This window comes from Cynocephalus volans, chromosome 18 (genome assembly GCF_027409185.1).
Source record: "Cynocephalus volans isolate mCynVol1 chromosome 18, mCynVol1.pri, whole genome shotgun sequence".
Classification (NCBI taxonomy): domain Eukaryota; kingdom Metazoa; phylum Chordata; class Mammalia; order Dermoptera; family Cynocephalidae; genus Cynocephalus; species Cynocephalus volans.
In genome coordinates, this window is record NC_084477.1 from 18,385,222 (window position 1) to 18,397,420 (window position 12,199).

General features: G+C 52.1%; 1 protein-coding gene across 2 annotated transcripts; it reads left to right on the top strand.

Annotated features, from left to right (window-relative positions):
• The first annotated feature begins 376 nt into the window (after positions 1 to 376).
• Positions 377 to 11,225, top strand: CCSAP (centriole, cilia and spindle associated protein). Of its 2 annotated transcripts, none has more exons than XM_063082848.1 (3): positions 377 to 737; positions 8,736 to 8,998; positions 10,179 to 11,225. In XM_063082848.1, the coding sequence occupies exons 1-3, from the start codon at positions 377 to 379 to the stop codon at positions 10,353 to 10,355; spliced, it is 801 nt and encodes a 266-aa protein (XP_062938918.1). In that variant the 3' UTR covers positions 10,356 to 11,225. The 2 variants fall into 2 exon arrangements, with proteins under 2 accessions (XP_062938918.1, XP_062938919.1); XM_063082849.1 differs by having other exon boundaries at positions 377 to 638.
• Positions 11,226 to 12,199: the final 974 nt, after the last annotated feature.

Here is a 12,199-nt window from a genome sequence, read left to right on the forward strand (position 1 = left end):
CCCGCCTCCGTCCCCGTCCCCTCCCAGTCCCCGCTCCTCGTCCCCGCCCCCGTCCCCTCCCAGTCCCCGCCTCCGTCCCCTCCCAGTCCCCGCTCCTCGTCCCCGCCCCCGCCTCCCTCCCAGTCCCCACCTCCGTCCCCTCCCAGTCCCCGCCCCCGCCCCCGCCCCTCGTCCCCGTCCCCGCCTCCGTCCCCGCCCCCCGTCTCCGTCCCAGTCCCCGCCCCGTCCCCGCCTCCGTCCCCTCCCAGCCCCTGCCCCCCGTCCCCTCCCAGTCCCCGCCTCCGTCCCCGTCCCCTCCCAGTCCCCGCTCCTCGTCCCCGTCCTCGCCCCCGCCTCCCCGCGGGCGGGGCTCCCGTTCGAACGTCGCGGCGCCGCCATGGCCCCGGGCAGCCGCGCGCAGAGCGAGTACATGAAGCGCTTCCGCCGGCCGCGCTGGGACGAGTGCGGCCCCTGCTACCGGGAGCTGCTGCGCTACCGCCGCGGCCGCCGGCTGCTGGAGCAGGCGCACGCGCCCTGGCTCTGGGACGACGGCGACGAGTCGGCGTCGTCGGCCTCGTCGGGCGCCGGGGACCCCGCGCCGCCCTGCGCCCCGGCCTCGCCCGCGGAGCCCCCGGAGGAGCGGGACGCGGCCCTGCCAGGTACCGGGGCCGGGACCGGCTCTTCCTGTCCCCCCGGGGGCGGAGGTGCCAGCGCCGCCCGCGCCCTCCCGCCCTCGCGTCCTCAGTTGGCGGCTCCCGGTCCCGCCCGCTGCCACCTCGGGCCAAGCCCGGGTCCTCCCTGCCGGCCGCGGGGGGCGCGGTGAGCCCTGGACCCCCACAGGCTCCTGATGCCAGGAGGCCCGGCTGCCACCAGCCGCCCGGGGGACCCGGAGGTCAGGAGCCGCCGCGCCCAGCTTTCCGTCCTGTGCACGGGCCGCCGTGTGCTGCGGGAGTCCCCGACCCCGCCGCGCTGTCCCTAGAGGCCGTTTCGCATTTGTTCACGGGGGCTGTTGTGTAACGGGCTGGGGACCGTGACCTCCGCAGGGCCTGGGTCCCCCCTCCTCGGGCCGTCAGCCCAGCCCCGCACTTCCCCGCGCAGAGGCCTGCAGAGTGGGGGACCCTCGGCGCCCGGGCTCGCCGGTGCTTCTGCAGCCAGGCCCCTGCCACCGAGGGCCCCGTCTGCCTGCTCCCCAGCGATGGCCAGGCACCACCGGGAGGTCACTGGGTGTCTAAGAGGCATCAGTGAGAAAAATAACTGAAATGTGCTGTGCAGGAGACAGTCGGTCACTGACCCGGGAACGTGCATTTTCTCATTTAACGTTCAAAGCGATTCTGAGCGGTGGGACCTCACTTCTGTCTCAGGATAAATGATCAGTGATGTCACTCTTGTTTGCCCCGCTGTGAGCCAATCCGGCTCTCCTCCGGGCCCCTCTGTGGGAGGCTGAGGAGACCAAGTGTCGCCTGTGGGCCAGGTTACCTCGCTCTTGGTGACAGTGTCTTCTTCAGCTGTTGTGTCCATCACCTGTGGGAGAGCTGCCTCCAGCACCCACCATGCCACTGTGGTGCCATCCAGCTGCCACCGTGTGACTTGTGAGTCCCACCGATTGCCAGTGCTTCGGTGACCATTGCTAGAACCCGGATCGCAGAAGCTGGAGGGGGTAGGGGACGTGCCTTCCAGATTATTCCAGTGGACTCTGATCTGCTGGTGAAATTATGACACGTGCTTGATCAGGCCCGAATGCGCGTTTTCTCCCCCGTCTCTTTCCCTCCGTTGTCTGGGGAGGAGCTGTCAGATGTTTGTGAGCAACATAAATGCAAGTCTTAGGCAACATCGTGGTGTGAACGGTGCTGTGGCCACCTGTCAGGTGTGCCCAGAGGTCACGGCTGTTGTGGTTTCCTTAGAGAGGCTGGATCCTCCCGGTTGTTTCTTCTCCGCTGAGATTCCTGGGTCAGGCCTCAGGAGGACGGGGGAGGCCTCTGCTCTCAGGGCTCAGTTGCAGGACGGTCCCCTTTGCTCCTTCCTGGCAGAGGCTTCTCGATTCCTGCACTGAGCAAGAGTGGAAATCCTTGTTTTCAATTGAGTGGGTGGTTTTATACGCCAGAGTGATGAGCACTTCTGTGAGTTTCTGTGAAACACAAAGACTGAGTTCTTGTTTTTACTGAAGCCACACACACACACACACACGCACACACTCACGCACACACACGCACACATGCACACACAATCACACACATGAACACACGTGCATGCACACACACGCACACTCGCGCGCACACACACGCACACACGCACACATATTCACGCACGCACTCACACATGCACACACATACGCACACACATGCACACATGCACACAGTCACACACATGCACACACACGTGCATGCACACACACGCACACTCGTGCACACACGCACACATATTCACGCACGCACTCACACACGCACACACACATGCACACATGCACACACACGCACACATGCACACACACATGCACACACGTGCGTGCACACACACACATATTCACGCACACTCACACTCACACACGCACACACACACACGCACACTCGCTCACACACGCACACACACGCACACATATTCACGCACACTCACACGCACACATGCACACACACATGCACACACACACATGCACACATGCACACACACGCACGCACACGCACACTCACACACTCACACACACACACAGACACACACACAGTCGTGGGGATCTAACACTCACTTCAAAGGTGCAGCAGGTGTCCTGCCACCCGTGCACTCCAACCGCCTGTTCCCTAGGTGACCCCTTCCAACTCCTGTGGCTTTCCCTTGGTATTTATTTCTGTATCTCCAGGTAACACGGCTTTTATTGACACTTCTTGGTTTTTTCCCGGATTTCATGTTATCTATTGGCTTTAATTCTTCCTAACCCGTCCGCTTCTTACCTGTGGGATTCCTTCCCTGCCTAAAGCCAACAGCTTTGAAGAGTGGTCTAGACTGTCCAATTCCTTTCTTCATAGTCACATTTCTTTTTAATTTTTTTTTTTAGCAAAGTTTACACATGCATAATTTTTAAAAATTTGCTCAAAATGAGAAAAAGCGATCCTGCCTCATTTCCCACCCCTACCCCTTACTCCTTCAGCTGTATTGAGCTTTTCTTTCAGCTTGAGCACCTCTTCTCATTTAGACTCATTTATCTGTTGGCGTTTTGATTTTAAACATTGTATATTGACTCCCCATTATGGGAGATGAGGATTTAGCTCAAGACCTTAGCTCTGCCACCACCTGCACCCCCAGACACATGCCAGCACCTGTTTCCTCCCTCTGATATCCCCAGGATATTAATTATGTGACTATTTTGTTTAATTTGTTTGAATTATCATGGCTAGGTAAATATTATTTGCAGGTGAGCCTTGTGATATATTCTGACTACATTTTTTGGTTATAATTTATGACTTTTCTGAAATTAATCATTGTGTTATGTTTTTGTTTGCTTATTTTTAAATTCCTGTTACTAATTCAGCCCGAAATGGTCTGGCAGTGCTGTAGAACTCGTCATGTCAGATGCATTCAGTGTTCTAGTCATTTCCTTCTTTCCTATTTTTTTATTTTTATTTTTTATTTTTTTGCGACATTCCTTCAGAGATTCCTCCTGCTCCAGTCTAGGCCGTAGGCTGTGCAGGTCTGGCCCAGCCGCTCAGTGGGGCTTCTCTCCACCGCTGGCCTGGGAATTCCTTTTATTTCCCTCCCGTGTCTGATCCCCTGCCTGACCCGTCTCCCGCCTCCCTTCTGCTTGACGTATTCCTTCTTTTGGGGGAGCCCGTCCTCTGTAAGTCCTGCAGATACTGCACGGGAAGTAGAGATTTTGCCAGCTTGCATGTCTGAAGATGCCTTTGTTATAACCAAAGGCTGGATCCATATTTTGGCAAGGTAGAACATTCTAGATGAGAAACCTCAGAGTCTGAAGGCGTTATTATTACGTGTGTCTTCTGGTGTTGCTGTTGAGTACGACCCCATTCTGATACCTTTGTATGTGACCCCTCCCCCGTGTCCTGAGACCCCGCCTGGCGGAGGCTGTGTTGTCCTCCTGCTCCAAGTGCAGAGCCACACAGAGGCTCCCACCTGCTCTGGCTCGCTCGTGGAGGTTACACAGGTTGGCCCAGGTTCAAGGGGAAGACACCTGTAGTCCGGTTCTCCATGGAGCCATACCCACATCACATGGCCAGAAGACTGGCCTGGGACAGATGACGCTGGACCTTTCTGGAGGACAGTCCAGCGCTGGAGCCTCTGAGCGATCTGTGGCCTCCTGCCCCTCCCTGGTGCGGCCCTGTCCCAGCCTTTCCCTGTGGCAGCCGGACTCACCTCCTTGTCCTCTCCTCTCCCAGATTCTTTTTTTTAAAGATGACTGGTAAGGGGATCCGAACCCTTGACTTGGTGTGGGCAGCACTGTGATCTCCCAAGTGAGCTAACCGGCCATCCCTATATAGGGATCCGAACCCTTGACTTGGTGTTGTCAGCACCACACTCTCCTAAGTGAGCCACAGGCCAGCCCTATATAGGATCCGAACCCTTGACTTGGTGTTGTCAGCACCACACTCTCCTAAGTGAGCCACAGGCCAGCCCTATATAGGATCCGAACCCTTGACTTGGTGTTGTCAGCACCACACTCTCCTAAGTGAGCCACAGGCCAGCCCTATATAGGATCCGAACCCTTGACTTGGTGTTGTCAGCACCACACTCTCCCGAGTGAGACACGGGCCGTCCCTATATAGGGATCCGAACCCGTGGTCTTGGTGTCATCAGCACCACACTCTCCCGAGTGAGCCACGGGCTGGCCCTGCCTCTCCCAGACTCTGTGGACACCTCTGCCTGTCGCCCTCGCCTCCTGTGGGGCTTACGCCTTTTTTCCTTCACTTTAGAGGGTTTGGGGAGGCAGGGACGTGAGCACAGGTTTTCAGTGCGCATTTAGCCAGAGTCCCTCATCTGCTGTACTTTTACGTGAGTGAATTCGTTTAGTTCTTTCCCAGACCAACTCTGGGCTGTGTGGACTCTCTTTATTGCATGTTTTTGTCAGTTCATGGTCTTTATTTCTTTTCTTTGACTTTCTTGGGGCTCATTTTGTTCTTTTCTGACTCTGAGATGGATCCTTATCGCTGAAGTGTTTCCATGCCGTTCTTAAGGCTGCACATTTTCCTCTGATTTACTGTCTTAGTTTTGTCATATAGTAGTTTCATTCAGTTAAACACATTTTTCTAATTTTCATTATGATTTTTAAAAATAGTCACAGAAAAAATGAGTAAAGTTTCACATTCGTGTACCCTACATACATAAGGAAACATATTTATCTTCAGAAAAACTAGATACCAAAAACCTTAGCAAAGTTATACTAAATGAGGATACTTTAGAAACATTTCCAATAAGATCAGTGTTAGGAAAGGAATCGCCTTCTCCATCACCACTACTTAAAAACATGTTTTTAACCGTGGCACATAACACCAAGTTGACCACTTCGCCATGTTAAAGCGTCTGGCTCACTGGTATGAAACGCCTTCACATTTTTGTGCAACCGTATGTTTTGGTTTTGACCCATGGGGTTATTTAGAAAGGTTTTCAAATTTCAAAACTGGAAGAGATTTTCTAAAGTTATTTTTTGTTGTATCGAGCGTAATTACACTATGGTTAGAGAGGACATTCTATATCATTTCAATTTTGTAAATGTATCAAGATTTGCTCTATGGCTTTGGGTATATAAATGCCTATAAATGTTCCATATGCGCTTGATGAGAACGTGTATTCTGCAGGTATTGGGTGCAGCGTTCTGTATATGTCCACTGGTCAAAAATATATTTTTTTAAAATCAGACTGTTCAATAGCACTTTCTGTGACAGTGGACACGTTCTCTGGGCTGTCCGGCGTGGCAGCACCAGCCACGCGTGGTTATTGAGTCCTTAACTAGCTAACTGAGAAAGCAAGTCTTTAATTCAAGCTGATATTTCACAGCCACATGTGGTTTGTGGCTGTTGTGCTGGACAGCACAGATCTAAATTGAGACGGGATTTATTTTCATTTGAATGTTCTATCAGTAACCGAGGAAACGGCATTACAATCTTTCACCATAACTGTTGGGGAGCACTGTTTTTGCCTGGAGATGTCTTTATTTGAACTTCATCCTTTTGAACAGGACTTTGAAAACATATGCTTTTCATGCACTTACCTTGCACCAGGCCCTGTGTTCGGGGTTCTACGCGTGTTAAGATGACACTGGTAAGTTCTGCCCTTCTGCGTTTCCATCCTTTGTCTCCCGCCGCTGCAGATAATTTTCAAGCGTGGTTTTTCCCTGTAAGTACAGAGGGGGAGCACAGTTGTTTTGTGGTCTGTGAATGATAATTGCAGCCTCCCAAGTCTGTCGTTTAGCGGGTCCTCCCTTCCTGCTTTCTCTCCTTTTGTTTCTGGTTGGCAGGATGCTGGCGAGCGTGTTTGAAACGCTATTTTCAGGATAATTTGGGCCCTGGGGTTTCCAGAGGACGTTTCAGTTCCTTGCGTTGGGTCTATGCAGACAGCCTAGCTGGTGACGAGTCCCTGTCTGTCCTCGTGGCACCGATTTCTCTGTAACAGTGGCACTGTTGGTCTCACTGCCCTTCTCTTTGAGACTCTGTCCTCACTTCTCTCCCGGTTACTTTTCCTACTTCTCTTGCTGTCCTTCCTCTGTCCCCCTCTTGAATTCTCCTTTCTCCTTCTGCTTATTAAACAACCTTGTCCCCAGGGGCCTGGTGGCACCCTCCTCTCTTGCATCCCTGTGTCTCTTCTGGGTGACCCATCCCAGTCCCTGCTCCCACCTGCACACCTGTGACCCTTGTCTCCAGTGCCACCTTCCTCCAGAGCACCAGGCTGAGACCCCACTGCCCACCTGGCTGGCCTGGGAGCTTCCCTCGTGCGAGGTGTCCAGCCCTGTCCTCCTCGTTGGGTGGATGGCATGCCAGAGGACAGACAGTGTGGTCGTCCACGGAGACCCGTGGGGGCCGTGGAGTCCTCTCAGCCCCTCGTGCCTGCATGGCATCTGTCTAACCCTGTGTCTGCTTGGAGGGGTCTCATTGAAAGTGTCGTCTGTGCCACCTCCCAGCTGGCCGGCTCGGTGCAGTCCCCGAGGCCCAGGAGAGCCTGAGCACCTGCCAGGCCCAGGAGCACTGCCGAGCCATTGTCCCTTCCGCTCGCCCCCACTGCTGGGTCCCCCCAACTGTCCTCTTCCCCAGATGGCCTCTCTGCCCCCCTCTGATCTTCCTGTCCTTCACGTGGGTAGCTAGAGGCCTCATTCCTCAAATGCAAATAGGAACGTGTCATTTTTCAGCTTAAAATGACAAGTCCATGTCATTGTGACCTACTTTCAATTCCCGCCTCTCTCTTCCCTTCACGCCTTTGAACAAGCCCTCCCCTGCTCCTTTAATTCCCTGTCCTTTGAACAGACATTACTGTCAGGCTTCCCTGGGAGACCTGGACACACCTGGCATGGAGGGGACGGAGGAGGGAGGGACTCGGCGAGGGTGGCTGCTGGTCCTTCCTCCCGACGGCACCTCCTTCCGTCCTCCCAGGTCCAGGGAAGGGACAGGCGGGGGCGGACACGTCACTCAGAGTGTCTGAGCAGCGAGTGGATGTGGCTTCTCCTGATAAGGTGGAAGGTCGGCATCCGCCCTCGTCCCCAAAAGACTCTGATGCCAGGTTTAGAAAGACGATGCCCCCGGATGGGACATGAAAGCCCGGGTTGGACATAGGCTGTCTGCTCCTCAGAATGCGTCGTAGTAAACGACCCAGATCGGTGGAGTCGGGGTCATCGCGGGAGGCAGAAGTGACGTGACCTGGGAGGCTTCTCACAGCAGGTGCCTGTGCAGCCCTGTGCTGCTGTGAAGAGGAGTCACAGCCTATGTCGAGGTGACAGCCTGTTACTTGGGCCTGAGCAGCTGAGCCCGCAGGCGTGAGCAGCTCGCACTTGATGGCAGGTTTAGGCTGGAAGGAAACAGGCTCACGATGGGTTGTCACAACGCAGGAGAGATTTTATGAAAAATAAAGGGTTTATAAAAAAATAATGAATGGGAAAAATCCTAAAAGTTGATTGAGGGAAATAGGTGTTTTTTGGTTTCTTAATGTCTGATGTTTGGCTCAGGTCGGGCACTGCATTGGGCCGTGTAGACTGTGTGCCCGATTCCTGCAGCCGTCCCTGTCGCGAGTGCTGGGGAAGCCGCCTTGACGCGGGCCCCTGCCTCCAGCTCCTCTGCTGGGGGCTAGCTGTGCACCTGGGGGCCACAGGAGGGTTTCAGTGACCACGGGACATCCAGAGGAGATGAGTCCTGGGGCTCGAGTCGATTAGCCTGAAAACCAGCCTTGCACAGTGGCCACGGACCTGAGTCGTCCGTGCATTAAGCCGTTAAGACGACTGCACCTGTCTCGGGGTCTCGCACGGTGATTTCTGGCTTTTGATGTTTCATTGAGATGCTGAATCTCAGATGAGTGACAGGAGCAGCCTCTGGATAGGCTTGGCCTGATCTTGGTATATTTGTTGTTGGTTTTACAATGAGATAAAGGGTTTGGAAGTTGTTCTGCTGACTTATTTCTGTATTTCTGCTTTGAGTGGAGCTTGTCAGTGGAGCCCTAAGTGGAGATGTTACTGACTTTAGGAAGGACTGTGGCTTTTCAGTCCACATCTGTAAAGTGCTCGTATGTAAATCTGACAATAAAGTATTTTGATCTTGTTTTATCTCTTTTTTCGAAAGCTCTGCCAGTGAAAGACGTGGAAGACGAACCTGAACAAGTCAGGACAGCAGAGCCCGACAGGTCCCCCGCCATCGTCCAGCCTCGACAACAGCCAAGTGCCTTATTTTCTAGAGGAACCAGGAAAGCAGTCAGAAGTCCCCAGAGGTCAAGTAGAATAAAAGAAAACAAGCATCCCTTTGCACTTTATGGCTGGGGAGAAAAACAGACGGACACAGGAAGCCAGAAAACGCACAACGTCTGTGCATCTGCCCCCGAGCATGAGGTGCGCTGCCCCCGCCTGTCCTTCCCTGGATGGTGGCTCACAGGTCACATCCTGCAGCCCCTGGGATGCTCTGGGCGCTGGGAGAGCTTCGGGGATGGTGTGGTTTCCAGGGCAGCCCGGAACTGTGCTCCAATGAACCGACAGGAGGGTTCTGGCTGCCTGGACAGCAGGTGCTCTGGCTGGGAGTTGGCTACTACCTGGCAGGGTCCCCTGACACCCAGCCAGGTGAGAGGGGATGGAGTCAGGGCTCTCGAGTTCCCAGGGGCTGGGGGTGCAGAGGTGGAGCCCCACCAGGGCTGGCGACTGCCCATCTGGGATTGCCGTAGGCACAGGCGTTGGGTTCCTGCTGCTCTGGTGACAGGGTGCTCAGTTGTCCCTCTGCCATTGGGTTGTCTGGTTGCTTGGCATCTTCTGTAGACTCCCTTTTGCGCTTCTGATTAAGTTCTGAGATCTGTGTTTTCCCATTTGTTCACAACCGATGCATCTTACCCCCAGGAACTCGTGTTCCTCTGACTTGGTCCTGGTTTGTCACCCTGTGTGAAGTCCTGGAAATGACATTTCAGACGAGAGGATCTTCGTGTGTGGAGTCACAAAACAATTATATATGTTAGCATTACATACTACAACCTAATTAAAAGAAGCTGAAAGAAACTGCACACTGTTTGGATTCCGGTTAAATACCATAATCAAAATGCTACTGAGCAGACTTGCGAGCCCGAGCACATGGTGTTCTGTGCAGTGACATTTGAGACACAAAGCTCTCGTTTAACAAAAGATCTCTGACAAGCCCATGGGATTAATTTTAGCAGGATTTATCCTGTTAAAGGATAAAGGGGGGTAAAATCCCTTGTCGTTTGTTTGGTATGCTGGCAAACATTTAAAGTTCTTAGCGAAACACTCACCCATACTTAATGCCAAGCAGTTCCAACCATGTTTCAGAGCCAGTTTGAAAGGCACATGTGTATCAGTCGCTTACGATGTCTATGGAAAATTTAATTTTCTGTGGCTTAGTTTTGTCATAAACTGGAGCAGCAAGTGGCATGGCTTTTCTGCAAAGCTCTTATATGCAGAACTGTGTGCAGAGGGCCTGACTCTGCCTGCCGTGGGTGGCCCGGAGGCGGCGGAGTCAGTACAGCAGCCACTGATGGTGTTAACGCTTTCATTTCTGAACTCTCCGCAGATTCACGAGTCGGCGTTACGGGCCAAGAACAGGCGACAGGTGGAGAAGAGGAAGCTGTTTGCGCAGAGGCAGCGGGCTCACTCCGTGGACGTGGAGAGGAACAGGAGGCTCGTGTCCTCCTCCGCGGAGAGCCCGTGGGTGACAGAGTACATGAGGTGCTACTCAGCCAGGGCTTGAGGTGGCAGCTGCTCGGACAGCCTCTGTGACAAAGTGTAAATGACAGAAAGGAGAAACGAAACAAAAACCGTCAAAAGGAACGATACAGGTTTGAGAAACCGACTGATGATGCAAGGTTTTTTTTTAGGGAATTTCCAAAAGCTTGTTTTATTTTCATGAATAGTTGTCACCTACCTCAGTCGTAGGGCAGACAGTTGAAGCCATAGACATTTGGTTATTTATGAAGATAATTCCCTAAATCTTTGATATTCTTGTAAGTGTTTTGTTTTAAAGCATCTTAATCTTTTAAGAGACCGACACCAAATGCCTTGAAGCGGCTGAGATGCTTAGCACTCATCTTTCTTTCCGTAGGTTTAGGTGACGTCTGTTGTCATCCTGTTAGCTTTTCAGACTCCATAGCTGGGAAGATCGCTCCAGTTTGCAACGTACCACGCTTTTTCCCCGTGTGCAGTTTTCTTTGTGAAAGAATATTGTTGAAAGGAGTTTCAACACTACTGTTGTTCCCATATACGATGAAACTAGAACTTTGGTCATTCTGGAAAAATTCAATGTAACTTATTTGTATTTCAGTTCAGCACCACTTTCATGCAGATATTTAAGAATTTTCTGGGCTGGGCGAGGGTCCCTTTTTCTCTTTCAATGATCATCTAAGCACTTAGTTCAAATACATTCCAATAAATAAGTGCCAATGCAGTGCATGTTTGTAGTAGTAATGAAGTGTCTTTGGAGAGATGCTCGCATTTTTTTTTTATTGCAAGATTTTCTTTTCAGCACATGGTGTACAACCAGTCACTTGTTACAGTCTGGCCTTTTAAAGTTCACCCACTGTGGACTTTTGCCTCTTCTATAACAGCTGGCAATGACATTTATAACTTATAATCTGAAATTTTCTGTAATAAGTTGAGATTGTTTAGCCCATTGGGGACGGGGGACCACTGTTAAGATACCCACTAGAGAGGTTGCCCACCCGTTCTCTCTGCAGAACTTCACAGTAGCAAGGTCTCAGTAACGTACAGCACTGAAGCTTCAGGTGGAAACGCGTTGTGCTTTGATTCCCTGCCAGTAGATCTTGTCTGCACTTTGATGTGACAGAATGGTGTGTGTGGACAGACACAAACGTGTCATTTACTTGAATAGTGCTCCTCTTTAGTACGTTTGCTTTTGGGGTAGAAAAATGGTTTGAAACAGCCCAGGTTTCCATCAGATGAGTGATGTCTCCTCCGTCCTGCAGCGACAGGGACCTGTGACACAGACGAGCACCAGACGCTTTACAAGAGATAAGAAAGGCACTTTGCCTGGGCTAACTCAGCACAGAAGACGTGCGAGCGAAAACGTGGCGTTAGATGTGAGGCCGAGCGTTTCCTTGATGTTTTTCGCTGGGTCTTTGGAGTACAATAATCAATTTTTAGAAAAAGGTTGGTGTCATTCCACATAAGATCTTCAGATGGTGTCATAATTGTATTAAGCTTTGAGAACTCACATTGGACAATCGTGAGCTTTTTAAAACAACTTTAAATATGTGCATAGTTTTGAGGTGAATTCTTTTACAGAAAGAGCTGTCCTCATCGTGATGGACATTTAATAACAGGAAATTGTACTTGTTGTCCACAACCACCTCGCTAGCAATTCTGGTGAATTTTGGTGTTGACTGTCATTACAGTCTTCAGTCACTGCAGAGACCTAAAGATCAGACTAACGTGGCACTTGTGATGGTGCAGCTGATTGTGAAAACTGTTCCTTTGAAAGCACCATTTGCATGGTTGGCTCCCCCCAGGAGTCTGGGTTGCACCTGAGAATCTCAGGACAGGTGGCCTTGGGGAGCAGCTTGGGCCCCACTCTGACCA

Coding starts and splice junctions, on each gene's coding strand:
- CCSAP (XM_063082848.1), top strand. CDS start 377: ATGGCCCCGGGCAGCCGCGCGCAGAGCGAGTACATGAAGCGCTTCCGC. Junction 738..8,735: donor TCCTCAGTTGGCGGCTCCCG/GTCCCGCCCGCT, acceptor TTTTTTCGAAAG/CTCTGCCAGTGAAAGACGTG. Junction 8,999..10,178: donor CATCTGCCCCCGAGCATGAG/GTGCGCTGCCCC, acceptor AACTCTCCGCAG/ATTCACGAGTCGGCGTTACG.